Below are 19,544 nucleotides of genomic sequence, written 5' to 3' on the forward strand. Positions count from 1 at the left end.
TACTCTTTCATTCATTCAACAAATACTTACTGTGTTTACTATACATTAATCAATGTATTAGGCACTGAGTAGATAAAATACTATCCTGGTTTCAAGAATTCTCAAATCTCATGGGATGGAAGGGTAAAAAATAAGTAATTAGAAAAAAAAGATGAGTATGCTTGATGACTGTAGATAAATAGGTATCTGTGGGTTGCTATGAAGCACTTAACTGGTAAAAAGAAAGTATCTAAGATGGAATCTGAAGAATAACTAGGAGTTAGCCAGATTAAGGGGAACTGAGTGATACAATCAAAGAATCCTAGATTTGAAGTTCAAGTTCCCTAGAGTAGGCACTGAAAAGATATTTAAAAATCTGTTCAGCAAAGCTGTTTTTATACTTAGATGTATTTCTGCCAACACAGATAACTTGATCTTCAAGCCTAGGCTTTTTTGACTTCAGGGTTTAAGGTGTTTTCTACTCTGACACAGGAAAAATGTCAACTCTGCTTATTTCTCTTCCCTATTTCCTTTTTTCTTTGAAAGCTTTGGCTGTGATAAGAGATATACAATAATCATGTGCTTAAATTGCTTCAGAAAATAGGAGTATAATAAATTCCATTTAGCTGCCAACAAATGAGACAGCACAGAGCCTGGAAGAGAGGAACAGAAGAACAGCAGGAAGACACATTTCAGGGAAAGGAAGGTGGAGAAATAACAAGAACCTTGAGAGCAGCAGGCTTCCACAGAAAAGAAGAAATGACTGCACTAGGAGAGTAGGTATTTTCTTCCTCCTAAATTGATTCTCAAGCCCCTAAGGACACAAATTAAGAATAGCCCTAACTCCCCACAGAAGCTACTGTATAGTGATCAACTTTTCTTTTACACAGCACAGGGGTTTTGCTCAGCTATAGCAGTGCCCTTACTTCATGCAGTGTTCAGAAAGAGGCAGTAGCATTTTCCTGCCCCACTAACTGTTAGCTACCTGGGTATGGAGAAAAACCATTGAAAAGATACAGCTAATGTGGATTGCAGTTTTTTAAGCCTGTGATTGTGAATAGTGTACAAATCAACGGGCATCAAATAAATAAATGGCCTTGACTCAAGGAAAAATATCTTACAGAAATTCAAATGGTCTCTTTACACAGTTTGGGTAAATAACACTCAAAGATATATTAGAAACCAGCTGATGATTTTTGATTCAAACTTCTTAACCTGAATTTCTTCACCTCTGTCAAGCTCTCTGAGTTTTTTTGTTTTTTTCGTTTTTTGCTTTTCTGACGGAGTCTCACTCTGTTGCCCAGGCTGGAGTGCAATGGTGCAATCTCGGCTCACTGCAGCTTCCACCTCCCAGGTTCAAGTGATTCTCCTGCCTCAGCCTCCCAAGTAGCTGGGATTACAGGCACCCACCACAACGCCTGGGTAATTTTTTTTTTTTTTTGGTAGTTTTAGTAGAGACGTGGTTTCACCATGTTGGTTGGGCTGGTCTCAAACTCCTGACCTTGTGATCCACTTGCCTCGGCCTCCCAAAGTTTTGGGATTACAGGCGCGAGCCACCATGCCCAGTCAAGTTTTTAATATTTGATACCCTGTGGAAGTCAATGCTTGGTGGGTTAAAATTACAAATTATATAATGCTTTTAAAAATCTTTAGAGTTAGCCTTTTATTATGAATGAGGACTTAGTATACAGTCTATTATAATCTATTAGTTCAATGCTTTGACTGGACAAATTTAAGACTGTGTCACTCATTATTCAGAGACATTCTATGTTCAGGACAAAAGAATTAAAGATAAAATATTGGTTCAATAAACCACACAGTATTTGGACTCAAAAAAGTGAAACTGAAAGTAAAATATAAAATTGTATTCTCCAAAGTTATTTCCAAATTAAAGGAAAGTAAATGTTTCTCTGGATGTATCTGCATATTGTGGTGTTAAATGTAGATCTTTAAATTCACATATGGAACTTGTTGTTTGTTAATTTTGACATGCGAAAAAACTCTGACCTTGTCTACTTTCAGGGATTAATTATCAGCTATCTTTTCTTAAAAATCAAAAACTTTGGCCATACTGCCCAAGGTAATTTATAGATTCAATGCCATCCCCATCAAGCTACCAATGAGTTTCTTCAAAGAATTGGAAAAAAACTGCTTTAAAGTTCATATGGAACCAAAAAAGAGCCCGCATCTCCAAGACAATCATAAGTCAAAAGAACAAAGCTAGAGGCATCACACTACCTGACTTCAAACTATACTACAAGGCTACAGTAACCAAAACAGCATGGTACTGGTACCAAAACAGAGATATAGACCAATGGAACAGAACAGAGTCCTCAGAAATAATACCACACATCTACAGCCATCTGATCTTTGATAAACCTGACAAAAACAAGAAATGGGGAAAGGATTCCCTATTTAATAAATGGTGCTGGGAAAATTGGCTAGCCATAAGCAGAAAGCTGAAACTGGATCCTTTCCTTACTGCTTATACGAAAATTAATTCAAGATGGATTAGAGACTTAAATGTTAGACCTAATACCATAAAAACCCTAGAAGAAAACCTAGGTAATACCATTCAGGACATAGGCATGGGCAAGGACTTCATGTCTAAAACACCAAAAGCAACGGCAACAAAAGCCAAAATCGACAAATGGGATCTAATTAAACTAAAGAGCTTCTGCACAGCAAAAGAAACTACCATCAGAGTGAACAGGCAACCTACAGAATGGGAGAAAATTTTTGCAATCTACTCACCTGACAAAGGGCTAATATCCAGAACCTACAAAGAACTCAAACAAATTTACAAGAAAAAAACAACCCCATCAAAAAGTGGACAAAGGATATGAACAGACATTTCTCAAAAGAGGACATTCATACAGCCAACAGACACATGAAAAAATGCTCATCATCACTCGCCATCAGAGAAATGCAAATCAAAACCACAATGAGATACCCATCTCACACCAGTTAGAATGGCAATCATTAAAAAGTCAGGAAACAACAGGTGCTGGAGAGGATGTGGAGAAATAGGAACACTTTTACACTGTTGGTGGGACTGTAAACTAGTTCAACCATCATGGAAAACAGTATGGCGATTCCTCAAGGATCTAGAACTAGAAGTACCATTTGACCCAGCCATCCCATTACTGGGGATATACCCAAAGGATTATAAACCATGCTGCTATAAAGACACATGCACACGTATGTTTATTGTGGCACTATTCACAATAGCAAAGACTTGGAATCAACCCAAATGTCCATCAGTGACAGACTAGATTAAGAAAATGTGGCACATATACACCATGGAATACTATGCAGCCATAAAAAAGGATGAGTTTGTGTCCTTTGTAGGGACATGGATACAGCTGGAAACCATCATTCTCAGCAAACTATTGCAAGAACAGAAAACCAAACACCGCATGTTCTCACTCATAGGTGGGAACTGAACAATGAGATCACTTGGACTCGGGAAGGGGAACATCACACACCGGGGCCTATCATGGGGGGGGGGGAGGGGGGAGGGATTGCATTGGGAGTTATACCTGATGTAAATGACGAGTTGATGGGTGCTGACGAGTTGATGGGTGCAGCACACCAACATGGCACAAGTATACATATGTAACAAACCTGCACGTTATGCACATGTACCCTAGAACTTAAAGTATTAAAAAAAAAAAATCAAAAACTTCAGAATAATAAGTTACTTCATTCAAGTTTTATGAAATCAACACTGACTCCTCCTGAATATTAGAGATAATACTAGGCTTAGAGTGGGGGAGGTTGACAAGCATAGAGAAAAACAGACATTTTATAATTATTCACATCAGAAGAATAAAATTTATCTTGTCTTCTTAGTATAGCATCATATACAAAAAGGTGATTTAAATGATTCTGAATTAGAGTAGCAGTGAGTTTTTGATTTACTATAGCAGGCTAAAAGCAGGTCAGAAGTCACTGTTAGTCAATATTTTTAAACACTGGACTAATTAGGCTATGTGAACTGACTGGGAGTTGTCATCAAGTGTAACTGATCCATATTGTGGTGTGTTTTCCTGTTCTAATACAAGTCTTTAGTCAAAACTGAAAGAAAATCCCATTGTATCAACTAAAATGTCAGTTTCCTTCAAATTTAGCCTGGAGATTGATGAGATTAACTGGTTTATCAGCTGGGGTAACTGTGGGTTTAGAACTCCAATTCTAAACCATGTCACCTACAAAACGCCTTTGCCTTGATTTCTACAAATTCTTGTGGCTAACTTCATCCTTCCCTCAATTCTCTGCCTTTCACCTTTGTGTGTTACCCTGTATCCATCTGGACACAGAGCCCAGCTCATTTATCTGGTTTCCTCTCCCTTTCCAAAAATAAAATTATGTTGCATTTAATATTTCCTTTATTTAGTCATATAACTAAAGAAGTCACAAAAAGTCACACTGTACACCCACTGCCTTCCAACTGCCTCCTCACTTTACCTTATCTATTTCCCTCTAGGACAACTCTTGAAAACCTCCATTTTCCTGGAATAGAACAATTCTTCCTGTACTCAGGATCCTTCAGGGTCTCAAATTCCACCCCAATAGCTTATCAAAGTATTTACAAAAAAACAAAGGCAAAAAATAGGTCTTCCTTCCTCCTAGGAATTCTGGTAAACAGAATTTTAAAATTTCTCCATTTCACTTTTTTTTTTTTTTCTTTTTGGTGAGGTTTACATGAAAACCTTCTTAGAGTGCCACACCTCATGAGAAAGGGTAGTGGTCATCTACTGACTCTGGAATCACTTTCCTATGTTGGGTCTTGATCCATTTATGGATACTCCATAATTTCAAAAAGCTTAGTTAAATGTTTACAGACAATGCTAGACATGGGGCCTGGGGTAGGGAATGTTCTGGGCATAAAGAAGAATAGACATTGGGTAAGTATATACAACAATAGAATTTTAAATAGTTTGCAGGAAATACAAAACAGTATGATGGCACTAGTGGGAAAATTCTGCAGAAGGCTCAGCATCAAGTAAAGAAAGGTGACACCCATCTTCCTTGTCCACGGACACTCAGAGGCTTCCATCTCCTTCGAACATTCGTGTTGCCCTGGGCTCATACTCTCTTCTCTGGTGAGGTTAACAATTAGGTATCCCAGTGATAAAGCAGGATGCAGATAAAGCAACTTGCTAAATAAATAAGTTTTTTTCGAAAGATGACTCTGGAGAAGTATGAATATTATAGCTTTCCTAAAATAAATTCATCTTTCCTAGAATTAAGATATTTAAGCATTTTAAATGACAGTATCTACATTACATAATTTCTTGATGATAGTTGGAATACAAAATTATACAACCACTATTTGTGTCCCTTATTCTTCCTCCCTACCTTCTTCCACAAACATTTATTGACACTGTAGTAAGAACTGTGCTAAGATATGAGGATACAGAGATAAATGACAACTCTTTCCTTTAAAGGTTCAAAATCTAGAAAGGATTCAGGCATGTAGATACAATAAAGACTGCACACTATGTACAAAGACAGAGATGAGACAGTCTCATGAGAGCATATACTACAGGCTAAAGTAGGTGGACCAGCATTTGCTTTCTGAAAGAAGAGGCATCTGAGCTTGTTTTACAGGGTCAATAGCTAGCTACTAAGGAAGGAAGGAAAGGATATTCCATGTAAAGGCACCCAATGCAAAAGGGTCGAGAGCACCTGGTCTTTCTGGGGATATGCAAGTAATTGAGCATGGCTGAAGCAGTATGGGTACAGTATGCAGGGAGAAATGGCAGTGATGCAACAGTGAGATAAGTGAGGTTTGCAAACACAAAAATCCTTGTTCCCTAAGGGCAGTGAGGAAGGACAGGGTCAGAGTTGTGTTTAGTGAGGCCACGTTGGCAGTGATGTAGATAATGGAGGAGAGAACTGAGAAGTGAAACTGAAGGCGGCAGCTCAATTTGGAAACATAAAGGAATCCAGATGAGAAGAAAATCCACATTCAGTTAAGTCAGGGTCGAGCTCATGCACACAAGATAAGGCAAGACCTGTCTCATGACATCCTCCCAGGGGAGATAGGAAGGCCTATTTGATATATGCAGGGTCATCAGGACACCAGGGCAGAGCCTTTTCCCTACAGGCAATGGTAGTGGGTTTGGAAAGGAAGAAGTAAAGAATTAAAGAGATATTAGGAATCCAACTTACAAGGGATGTAAAGGACCTCTTCAAGGAGAACTACAAACCACTGCTCAATGAAATAAAAGAGGACACAAACAAATAGAAGAACATGCCATGCTCATGGATAGGAAGAATCAATATCGTGAAAATGGCCATACTACCCAAGGTAATTTATAGATTCAATGCTATCCCCATCAAGTTACCAATAACTTTCTTCACAGAATTGGAAAAAACTGCTTTAAAGTTCATATGTAACCAAAAAATAGCCTGAATTACCAAGACAATCCTAAGCAAAGAGAATAAAGCTGGAAGCATCATGCTACCTGACTTCAAACTATACTACAAAGCTACAGTAACCAAAACAGCATGCTACTGGTACCAAAACAGATATATAGACCAATGGAACAGAACAGAGGCCTCAGAAAAAACACCATAAATCTAAAACCATCTGATCTTTGACAAACCTGACAAAAACAAGAAATGGGAAAAGGATTCCCTATTTAATAAGTGGTGCTGGGAAAACTGGCTAGCCATATGTAGAAAGCTGAATCTGAATCCCTTCCTTACACACTTTATGGAAAAATTAATTCAAGATGGATTAAAGACTTAAATGTTAGACCTAAAACCATAAAAACCCTAAAAGAAAACCTAGGCAATACCATTCAGGACATAGGCATGGGCAAGGACTTCATGACTAAAACACCAAAAGCAATGGCAATAAAAGTCAAAATAGGCAAATGGGATCTAATTAAACTAAAGAGCTTCTGCACAGCAAAAGAAACTACCATCAGAGTGAACAGGCAACCTACAGTATGGAAGAAAATTTTTGCAATGTCCCCTTTTGACAAAGGGTTAATATCCAGAATCTACAAAGAACTTAAACAAATTTACAAGAAAAAAACAACCCCATCAAAAAGTGGGTGAAGGACGTGAACAGACACTTCTCAAAAGAAGACATTCATGCAGTTAACAGACACATGAAACAATGCTCATCATCACTGGTGATCAGAGAAATGCAAATCACAACCACAATGAGATACCATCTCACACCAGTTAAAATGGCGATCATTAAAAAGTCAGGAAACAACAGATGCTGGAGAGGATATGGAGAAATAGGAACGCTTTTACACTGTTGGTGGGAGTGTAAACAAGTTCAACCATCACGGAAGACAGTGTGGCGATTCCTCAAGGATCTAGAACTAGAAATACCATTTGACTTAGCGATCCCATCACTGGGTATATACCCAAAGGATTATAAATCATGCTACTATAAAGACACATGCACACGTATGTTTATTGCGGCACTCTTCACAATAGCAAAAACTTGGAACCAACCCATTATGTCCATCAATGATAGACTGGATTAAGAAAATGTGGCATATATACACCATGGAATACTATGCAGCCATAAAAAAAGGATGAGTTCATGTCCTTTGCAGGGATGAAGCTGGAAACCATTATTCTGAGCAAACTATCACAAGGACAGAAAACCAAACACTGCAAGTTCTCACTTACAGGTGAGAACTGAACAAGGAGAACACTTGGACAGAGGGTGGGGAACATCACACACAGGGGCCTGCCATGAGGTGGGAAGCAGGGGGAGGGATAGCATTAGGAGAAATACCTAATGTAAATGACGAGTTAATGGGTGCAGCAAACCAACCTGGCACATGTATACCTATGTATCAAACCTGCACGTTGTGCACATGTACCCTAGAACTTAAAGTATAATAAAAAAAAGGAACAATGTATGCTAAAGCAGAGTACTTAGTAAGTGCTCAAAATCACTGTTAAATAATTGACCAAGGATTAAAAAAAGAATTAAGGAGGTATTAAACAATAGAATAAACAGGTTGGTGGCTAGATGGAGAAGTCAAAAATAATACCCAGGTTTCTGTCTGGAGCAACTGAGTAGATGATGAAATTTCATACAGATAGGTTATATGATGCAGAACAAGATTAATTTACAGGCGAGGGGGCAAGGGATAGTAAGGTGATATGACTTAGGGTTCATCATGTCTCCTTGAAGTGTAATCTTGGGATATCCAAAGAGCAGTGACAGTAGGCCATTGGATATATGATGTGGAAGCTCCTTAAAGAGATCTGGCATGGACCTATAGGGAGTTCTGGGATGCAGGTAGTAGTTAAAGGCACAGATAAACTGAGATCAAACAAAGGAGTGAATAAGATGAGAAGAGGGCATTTAGAATATCAAAGCTATGGTTTTTAAGAACAAATGTCCTCAAATAATAAGAACCATAGAAATAGAAGCACTACAGGCTAACATCTTAGAGAAATATACCCCTTTTCTTCTGTAGCTGAATTGGCTTTAAATTGTTTGGAAAGACCAGGTTTATAAAAGAAAATTGGTCACTATGGAAACAGGCTATTCAATATCAAACAGGCAGTTTGACCACAAAAGTGGTAATTACTTTAGTTTTTTCCTTAATTATATGTTTTCGTGGTTTTCAATAATCGTATATTCTTTCTGTCAGAAATTTGAAGTCAGTTAATGATGTGAGCCAAAGCAAAAATACTAGTCTATAGCTATTTCTCCCAGGTTGCTTACCATCAGAGCACCCCAGACCTAGATGTTTTGTGACTTTAATACTCTGCATTTTATCATGGTATACAATTTATCTAATTTATATAGCCAATCTAAATCTAAATGAACAGAGTCACAAGAAATGTCTCTCCATCTTTTGCTTCATGGCCAATCTCCTTAATTAAGAATGTATGGATGTCATATTACCTATCAATTTTTACCCTAGGATGCTATTAAAATCTAAAGCTATACCAGAAAAAAATATATATCACATTTTAAGAAATATGTCATCAAAATCCTAAACAAAATTCATGTAAATTCTTGTAATCTAAGTCTTTCGTCTGGTACATTATTCTACATTTTTAAATTCAGAATACATTCATATTTAAACAGTAGTTACTTCACTAACCTTATCCAAAAAAGCTTGTATTGCTGCTTCCTGATTCGCCGTATAAGCAATGTATCTATGTCTCCCAATAGAAGCAATTATCTGAGTCTCTTTTTCCAGAAGTTCACACAGAGCAGCTTTCCTTTCAGCTCCAGTGAAAGATTGGTTAATACGTTTAAGTTCTTCTTGCCGCCAGACTAGAGGAATAACACAATAGACTCTTGAGTTTTTAAAATCCCACTTTTTTATGATCACATCCTGACGAGGAGTATTTTATTTTTACATCAATTTAAACAAAAGTATACTCGAATAGAATCATTTATATTGTATACCTGATGTGCAAAAAAAAGTGACAAAATGGAAGCTGAGAGACTTAATAAAAGTAGAATCAAACAAACAGAAGCCAAAGGGAAACAGTACAGATGATGTCAAATTATGTCTCCAAGTGAGCATTCATACTGCTTAGCATTGACAAAAATATGACTTGGATTTTGTGGCAGCCATGAGCGTGCACTGTTCACATCTCCCTTCAAGAGAGTACCTGTCACAAAGGGTAAAGGTAATTGACAGTTCCAACTACAGCATTTCAGATCTGCTGCCTTGTTGAAGCTGAGGTCACATTCTGCCTACAAAATTCTCATCAATGACCAGGCACCATGTGGGAGTCAGAACCAGGCTGTATCTGCCCAACAATGGACTTTTCTGTGGTCAATCATATATGAGCCAATTGTTGGGCTGGCTAAGCCTTCCTTAGAGTTAAGACTCTCCATACCCCATCTTCTTTCCTTCCCTCTCTCAATTGATGAGGTGTCAAATCTCATCTCAAACTGAAGATTTCCTTTTCCTTCCTCTGCTCCCTTTCCTCTTTGTCTTTCACTTCCAATTACATCCTGGTGTCTGCTTCCCCAAGGACCCAAGCTAATATAGTTTTATGTAGAACTGTTGATATCAGTCATTTCCTTCATTCACTTAGGCACCATTTTCCATTTATTTACAAAACTCTAAATTATAGTCACAAATATTATAAAGTAATTGCATTTACTGTTTACTCAAACTAATGCATTATTTTATCATAATATTTATGATATTTTAAAGCCCTGGTTACTATCAATAGGCCGAGACGGGCGGATCACGAGGTTAGGAGATCGAGACCATCCTGGCTAACACAGTGAAACCCCGTCTCTACTAAAAAATACAAAAAAATAGCCGGGCGAGGTGGCGGGCGCCTGTAGTCCCAGCTACTCGGGAGGCTGAGGCAGGAGAATGGCATAAACCTGGGAGGCGGAGCTTGCTGTGAGCTGAGATCCGGCCACTGCACTCCAGCCTGGGCGACAGAGCGAGACTCCGTCTCAAAAAAAAAAAAAAAAAAAAAAAAAACAATATGCTGCCCAAACTTAAATAAATCAAAATTTCCGAGCTCAGATGCATGCATTTTACCAAGTTTTCATTTAATTTTTACATATACTAAATTTGGAAAAGAAAACTCTTTTGTATCCCACAATTCAAAAATGTCAACCTTATTTATATTAACAAAAGAATAGGGTTGGAAAGAACTTGAGAAATTAAATTGTTCAACCCCATGTTTAAGAAAGGATCCTTCTCGGAACAGCTTGAACAGGTTTAATTGGCCCACCCTGGTTCTAATACTAGCTTGTGAGGCAACACTGCGTCAGGTTGTTTCTTGGGCCACATGGTACTCCTTTAGGTATCTGAAGAGAGCAATCATCCCTCATTTATGTTTTATCTTCTCTAGACATAAATATTTCTATTTCTTCAATTGTGCATCATTTGACTCATTTTCTGTCCATGTAAGTCAAGCTCCTCTGATTTATCATAGTACCTCTTAAAATATGGCATACCAAATTTCTGACAAGATAGAAGCTTCTACACAAACTTCTACCTCCCTTCTCCTATGTCACTGCTAAAATGATAAAAGAAATACGAAAGACAGGAGAAATGAGAGAGACCTGAATCAGTACTAAAAATCTGAAAGGAATTTATCCCTATGTAAGAAACCCTGGGGAATTTTGAAAAGATATAGTGCAGATACTACCAAATAAATGAAAGACTGTCAAAAAAGCACATAAATGTTGTTATCCAAACTTCTGCTTTCTCATTTCAGAAAGTGAACATCGTAGCAGAAGATGGGAAACCCCAACTTAAGCAACTCGGAACTAGAGAAAAGAGCAGCTTATCAAGCTATTTGACAGTTTACCATGCTTTAAGAAAGTCTTTGAGAAACTTTCAGAAGAATGCCTAACATTTCAAGTCACTGCAGAAGATAATAACAACTATGAGCTTATGCAAAAAAAAGAAAAATATTTTAAATAGTACAGAAAGCAAGAAAAGAAAAGCAAAAAAAAAAAAAAAGCATAATAGTTATGTTAAAATATGAAATGATTATACAGATATTTTTCTGTTGAAAATAAGATAATTTTGCAAAATTCTAGGGACATGATGTTTCCAGAGGGGACACTTGAAAAAAACTGACACCAAAGGTGAAATTTAAAAGGTTAGCAGAGGGGGCACGCCCAAGATGGCCAAATAGGAACAGCTCCAGCCTCCAGCTCCCAGCGTGAGCGACACAGAAGACAGGTGATTTCTGCATTTTCAACTGAGGTACCGGGTTCATCTAACTGGGGCATGTCGGACAGTTTGCGCTGGTCCCCGGGTGCAGCCCGACCAGCGAGAGCTGAAGCAGGGCGAGGCATCGCCTTACCTGGGGAGCGCAAGGGCGAAGGGAATTCCTTTTCCTAGCCAAAGGAAAGTGAGACACACAACACCTGGAAAATTGGGTAACTCCCACCCTAATACTGCGCTTTACCAAGGGTCTTAGCAAATAGCACACCAGATTATATCCCACACCTGGCCTGGAGGGTCCCACGCCCATGGAGCCTCCCTCATTGCTAGCACAGCAGTCTGAGATCTAACTGCAAAGTGGCAGCGAGCCTGGGGGAGGGGCGCCTGCCATTGCTGAGGCTTAAGTAGGTAAACAAAGCTGCTGAGAAGTTCGAATTGTGGGGAGCCCACCACAGCTCAAGGAGGCCTGCCTGCCTCTACAGACTCCACCTCTGGGGACAGGGCATAGCTAAACAAAAAGCAGCAGAAACCTCAGAAGAGGTAAATGTCCCTGTCTGACAGCTTTGAAAAGACCAGCGGATCCCCCAGCATGAAGGTTGAGATCTGAGAACGGACAGACTGCCTGCTCAAGTGAGTCCCTGACCCCTGAATGGCCTAACTGGGAGACATCCCCCACTAGGTGCAGACTAATACCTCACACCTCACACAGCTGGGTACACCCCTGAGATGAAGCTTCCAGAGCAAGAATCAGACAGCAACACTTGCTGTTCAGCAATATTCTATCTTCTGCAGCCTCTGCTGCTGATACCCAGGCAAACAGGGTCTGGAGTGGACCTCAAGCAAACTCCAACAGACCTGCAGCTGAGGGTCCTGACTGTTAGAAGGAAAACTAACAAACAGAAAGGACACCCACACCAAAACCCCATCAGTACGTCACCATCATCAAAGACTAAAGGCAGATAAAATCACAAAGATGGGGGGAAAAGCAGGGCAGAAAAGCTGGAAATTCAAAAAATCAGAGTGCATCTCCCCCTCCAAAGCAACGCAACTCATCGCCAGCAACAGAACAAAGCTGGACGGAGGATGACTTTGACCAGTTGAGAGAAGAAGGCTTCAGTTGATCAAACTTCTCAGAGCTAAAGGAGGAACTACGTAACCAGTACAAAGAAACTAAAAACCTCGAAAAAAGAATGGATGAATGGATAACTAGAATAACCAATGTAGAGAAGACCTTAAAAGAACTGATAGACATGAAAACCATAACATGAGAACTACGTGACAAATGCACAAGCTTCAGTAACCAACTCGATCAACTGGAAAAAAGAGTATCAGCGATTGAAGATCAAATGAATGAAATGAAGCAAGAAGAGAAGTGTAGAGGAAAAAGAGTAAAAAGAAATGAACAAAGACTCCAAGAAACATGGGATTATGTGAAAAGACCAAATCTACGTCTGATTGGTGTGCCTGAAAGTGACGGGGAAAATGGAACCAAGTTGGAAAACACTCCGCAGGATATCATCCAGGAGAACTTTCCCAACCTAGTAAGGCAGGCCAACATTCAAATTCAGGAAATACAGAGAATGCCACAAAGATACTCCTCGAGAAGAGCAACTCTAAGACACATAATTGTCAGATTCACCAAAGTTGAAATGAAGGAAAAAATGTTAAGGGCAGCCAGAGAGAAAGGTCGGGTTACACACAAAGAAAAGGCCACCAGACTAACAGCAGATCTCTCGGCAGAAACTCTCCAAGCCAGAAGAGAGTGGAGGCCAATATTCAACATTCTTAAAGAAAAGAATTTTCAACCCAGAATTTCATATCCAGCCAAACTAAGTTTCACAAGTGAAGGAGAAATAAAATCCTTTACAGACAAGCAAATGCTTAGAGATTTTGTCACCACCAGGCCTGCCCTACAAGAGATCCTGAAGCAAGCACTAAAGTTGTAAAGGAACAACAGGTACCAGCCATTGCAAAAACATGCCAAAATGTAAAGTCCATCGATGCTAGGAAGAAACTGCGTCAACTAGCGAGTAAAATAACCAGCTAATATCATAATGACAGGATCAAGTTCACACATAACAATATTAACCTTAAATGTAAATGGACTAAATGGTCCAACTAAAAGACACAAACTGGCAAACTGGATAAAGAGTCAAGACCCATCAGTTTGTTGTATTCAGGAGACCCATCTCACATGCAGAGACACATACAGGCTCAAAATAAACGGATGGAGGAAGATCTACCAAGCAAATGGAAAACAAAAAAAAGCAGGGGTTGCAATCCTAGTCTCTGATAAAACAGACTTTAAACCATCAAAGATCAAATGAGACAAAGAAGGCCATTACATAATGGTAAAGGGATCAATTCAGCAGGAAGAGCTAACGATCCTAAATATATATGCACACTATACAGGAGCATCCAGATTCATAAATCAGTCCTTAGAGACTTATAAAGAGACTTAGACTCCCATACAATAATAATGGGAGACTTTAACACCCCACTGTCAACATTAGACACATCAACATGACAGAAAGTTAACAAGGATATCCAGGAATTGAACTCAACTCTGCACCAAGTGGACCTTATAGACATCTACAGAACTCCCCACCCCAAATCAAGAGAATATACATTCTTCTCAGCACCACATTGCACTTATTCCAAAATTGACCACATAGTTGCAAGTAAAGCATTCCTCAGCAAATGTGAAAGAACAGAAATTATAACAAACTGTCTCTCAGACTACAGTGCAGTCAAACTAGAACTCAGGACTAAGAAACTCAATCAAAACCGCTCAACTACATGGAAATTGAACAACCTGCTCCTGAATGACTACTGGGTACATAACGATATGAAGGCAGAAATAAAGATGTTCTTTGAAACCAGTGAGAACAAAGATACAACATACCAGAATCTCTGGGACACATTTAAAGCAGTGTGTGGAGGGAAATTTATAGCACCAAATGCCCACAAGAGAAAGTAGGAAAGATCTAAAACTGACACCCTAACATCACAATTAAAAGAACTAGAGAAGCAAGAGCAAACACATTCAAAAGGTAGCAGAAAGCAAGAAATAACTAAGATCAGAGCAGAACTGAAGGAGATAGAGATACAAAAAAACCCTCAAAAAAATCAATAAATCAAGGGGCTGGTTTTTGAAAAGATCAACAAAATTGATAGACTGCTAGCAAGACTAATAAAGAAGAAAAGAGAGAAGAATCAAATAGATGCAATAAAAAGTGATAAAGGGGATATCACCATCAACCCCACAGAAATACAAACTACCATCAGAGAATACTATAAACGCCTCTATGCAAATAAACTAGAAAACCTAGAAGAAATGGATAATTTCCTGGACACTTACGCTCTCCCAAGATTAAACCAGGAAGAAGTTGAATCCCTGAACAGACCAACAGCAGGCTCTGAAATTGAGGCCATAATTAATAGCCTACCAACCAAAAAAAGTCCAGGACCAGACGGATTCACAGCCGAATTCTACCAGAGGTACAAGGAGAAGTTGGTACCATTCCTTCTGAAACTATTCCAATCAACAGAAAAAGAGGGAATCCTCCCTAACTCATTTTATGAGGCCAACATCATCCTGATACCAAAGCCTGGCAGAGACACAACAAAAAAAGAGAATTTTAGACCAATAACCCTGATGAACATCAATGCAAAAATCCTCAATAAAATACTGGCAAACCGAATCCAGCAGCACATCAAAAAGCTTATCCACCATGATCAAGTGGGCGTCATCCCTGGGATGCAAGGCTGGTTCAACATATGCAAATCAATAAACGTAATCCAGCATATAAACAGAACCAAAGACAAAAACCACATGATCATCTCAATAGATGCAGAAAATGCCTTTGACAAAATTCAACAGCCCTTCATGCTAAAATCTCGCAATAAATTCGGTATTGATGGAAAGCAAATCAAAATAATAAGAGTTATTTATGACAAACCCACAGACAATATCATACTGAATGGGCAAAAACTGGAAGCATTCCCTTTGAAAACTGGCACAAGACAGGGATGCCCTCTCTCACCACTCCTATTCAACACAGTGTTGGAAGTTCTGGCTACGGTAATCAGGCAAGAGAAAGAAATCAAGGGTATTCAGTTAGGAAAAGAAGTCAAATTGTCCCTGTTTGCAGATGACATGATTGTATATTTAGAAAACCCCATTATCTCAGCCCAAAATCTCCTTAAACTGATAAGCAACTTCAGCAAAGTATCAGGATACAAAATCAATGTGCAAAAATCACAAGCATTCTTATATACCAGTAGCAGACAAACAGAGAGTCAAATCATGAATGAACTCCCATTCACAATAGCTTCAAAGAGAATAAAATACCTAGGAATCCAACTTACAAGGGATGTAAAGGACCTCTTCAAGGAGAACTACAAACCACTGCTCAGTGAAATAAAAGAGGACACAAACAAATGGAAGAACATACCGTGCTCATGGATAGGAAGAATCGATATTGTGAAAATGGCCATACTGCCCAAGGTAATTTATAGATTCAATGCCATCCCCATTAAGCTACCAATGACTTTCTTCACAGAATTGGAAAAAACTGCTTTAAAGTTCATATGGAACCAAAAAAGACCCCACATTGCCAAGACAATCCTAAGCCAAAAGAACAAAGCTGGAGGCATCATGCTACCTGACTTCAAACTATACTACAAGGCTACAGTAACCAAAACAGCATGGTACTGGTACCAAAACAGAGATATAGACCAATGGAACAGAACAGAGCACTCAGAAATAATAACACATCTACAGCCATCTGATCTTTGACAAACCTGATAAAAACAAGAAATGGGGAAAGGATTTCCTATTTAATAAATGGTGCTGGGAAAATTGGCTAGCCATAAGTAGAAAGCTGAAACTGGATCCTTTCCTTACTCCTTATATGAAAATTAATTCAAGATGGATTAGAGACTTAAATGTTAGACCAAAACCCATAAAATCCTTAGAAGAAAACCTAGGTAATACCATTCAGGACATAGGCATGGGCAAGGACTTCATGTCTAAAACACCAAAAGCAATGGCAACAAAAGCCAAAATTGACAAATGGGATCTAATTAAACTAAAGAGCTTCAAAAGAAACTACCATCAGAGTGAACAGACAACCGACAGAATGGGAGAAAATTTTTGCAATCTACTCATCAGACAAAGGGCTAATATCCAGAACCTACAAAGAACTCAAACAAATTTACAAGAAAAAAACAAACAACCCCATCAAAAAGTGGGCAAAGGATATGAACAGATACTTCTCAAAAGAAGACATTCATACAGCCAACAGACACATGAAAAAATGCTCATCATCACTCGCCATCAGAGAAATGCAAATCAAAACCACAATGAGATACCCATCTCACACCAGTTAGAATGGCAATCATTAAAAAGTCAGGAAACAACAGGTGCTGGAGAGGATGTGGAGAAATAGGAACACTTTTACACTGTTGGTGGGACTGTAAACTAGTTCAACCATTGTGGAAAACAGTGTGGCGATTCCTGAAGGATCTAGAACTAGAAATACCGTATGACCCAGCCATCCCATTACTGGGTATATACCAAAGGATTATAAGTCATGCTGCTATAAAGACACATGCACACGTATGTTTATTTTGGCACTATTCACAATAGCAAAGACTTGGAATCAACCCAAACGTCCATCAGTGACAGACTGGATTAAGAAAATGTGGCACATATACACCATGGAATACTATGCAGCCATAAAAAAGGATGAGTTCGTGTCCTTTGTAGGGATATGGATGCAGCTGAGAAACCATCATTCTGAGCAAACTATCGCAAGAACAGAAAACCAAATACCACATGTTCTCACTCATAGGTAGGAACTGAACAATGAGATCACTTGGACACAGGAAGGGGAACATCACATACCAGGTCCTATTGTGGGGAGGGGGGAGGAGGGAGGGATAGCATTAGGAGATATACCTAATGTAAATGACTAGTTAATGGGTGCAGCACACCAACATGGCACATGTACACATATGTAACAAACCTGCACGTTGTGCACATGTACCCTAGAACTTAAAGTATAAAAAAAGAAAAAAAGGTTAGCAGATATGAACAAAAAAGAAAGCAGAAGTAGCAATATTAAAACATAAAACTGGGGGGAGAACCTCAAAATTCAGGTCTTTTAGGTAGAAGGTGATTTTATGATGAAACATCTGACTGTCATGAATGTTTATACAGGAAATCATATACCATCAAGTATGTTTTAAAAAATTCTATCAATTATCAATACAATGTTGGGGAGTATATTTTTTATAATTAAAAAATAGATAAAATACAAATGCATTAATCTATGACAGAGCCAAGTAAAAAAATTAAAAGCATGAGATATGTGAACAACGATTTTTAAAAATTAAATTGTCATACATCAAGCTCTGAACACCAAAAGCTGAAAATGTAACCTCATTTTCCAAGTTCAATAAACCATTTATATAGATATATCACATTGTTGTAGAAATCAGAAATGTTACAAACTACATTTTTGCCACAGAACAATTAAACTAGAATAACAAAAGTTTAAATAGAAATATTCCAATTGCTTGTTAATTGAAGAAATATCATCAAAAATAACAATTTAATCAAAGAAAAGTAAAAAGCATAACAATATTAATAAAAAAACGCTACATGTCAAAATGCATAGGATGCAACAAAAATTTCAGCAAGATAAACTTGGGGAAATTTGGTATAAATAATCCTCAAATGTCAGTCATGTACCTGTCAAAAGGAGGAGGGATTTATAAAAAGCTGTAATGTTTGTAATAATCAACCATAAGTCTTCTCTGATAGATCATGTCTTCTGGGCACTTCGCCCATTCTTCATGACTAAAGTTTACTGAGAACAGTTTTGATCATTACTCTGCTACCTTGGAATATACATCTGGACTGGGAACCCAAACTCACTTAAGCCATGTTTGTGCTATGCTCTGCATAGACGTGAAAGCAAAACAGGTTGAAACTGCAGCCCACTGCTCATTATTCTGAACAAATATTCCCAAAGTCACTTTAGTCATTGGCATGTATCATAAGTTTCAGTTCATTCCACGTTTTTTTGGATTTTCTGAACTCTTCCTAAAAATACTTATGTGCCACATTTATAGTTCTCCTTGTTTACTGCACCTCTCACATGCAGCAACCATGGTTTTGAATTTGCAGAATAAATTCTGTCCTTGCACTTCCACGAGCAGGATGCTCATGGATTCCTCCCCATACACAGTAGGCTTCTTTTCCATCCATAGAGGTTTACATAGCTTTAGCTTCAATAAATAAATGGGAAATTTGTAAAAATATAGAAAATCTAAACAACATTATCAACCAACTTGATCTAATTGCCATTTATTGATTACTACACCCAAACACAATAGAAAGTCAATTCTTCCTACATGCACACAGAATATTCTCCAATGTCATTTGTATTCCAGTTGTTAAAATAAGTCTCAATAAATTTAAAAGAACTCAAATTGGTGAGGCACGGTGGCGCACGCTTGTAATCCCAGCACTTTGGAAGGCAGAAGTGGGCAGATCACCTGAGATCGGGAGTTTACGACCAGCCTTACCAACATGGAGAAACCCCATCTCTACTAAAAATACAAAATTAGCCCAGTGTAATGGCGCATGCCTGTAATCCCAGCTACTCAGGGGGCTGAGGCAGGAGAATCACTGAACCTGGGAGTCAGAGGTTGTGGTGAGCCAAGATCATGCCATTGCACTCCAGCCTGGGCAACAAGAGCAAAACACCGTCTCAGAAGGAAAAAAAAACAAAAAACAAAACTCAAATTATACAAAATTACATTCTCCCATTACAATAAAATTAGAAATCAGTAACAGAAAGATATCTGAAAAATCCCCAAGTATTT

General features: G+C 38.5%; 1 protein-coding gene across 6 annotated transcripts in view; it reads right to left on the bottom strand.

Moving 5' to 3' along the window:
* IQUB (IQ motif and ubiquitin domain containing) overlaps positions 1–19,544 on the bottom strand; it is an 81,399-nt gene that overhangs the window by 21,773 nt on the left and 40,082 nt on the right. For all 6 annotated transcript variants that reach the window (XM_077998095.1, XM_015134825.3, XM_077998096.1 and 3 more), the window contains one exon: positions 9,087–9,262. In XM_077998095.1, coding sequence (XP_077854221.1) covers positions 9,087–9,262 — 176 coding nt within the window. The remainder of the gene's footprint in view (positions 1–9,086; positions 9,263–19,544) is intronic.

Source organism: Macaca mulatta, chromosome 3 (genome assembly GCF_049350105.2).
Source record: "Macaca mulatta isolate MMU2019108-1 chromosome 3, T2T-MMU8v2.0, whole genome shotgun sequence".
Classification (NCBI taxonomy): Eukaryota; Metazoa; Chordata; class Mammalia; order Primates; family Cercopithecidae; genus Macaca; species Macaca mulatta.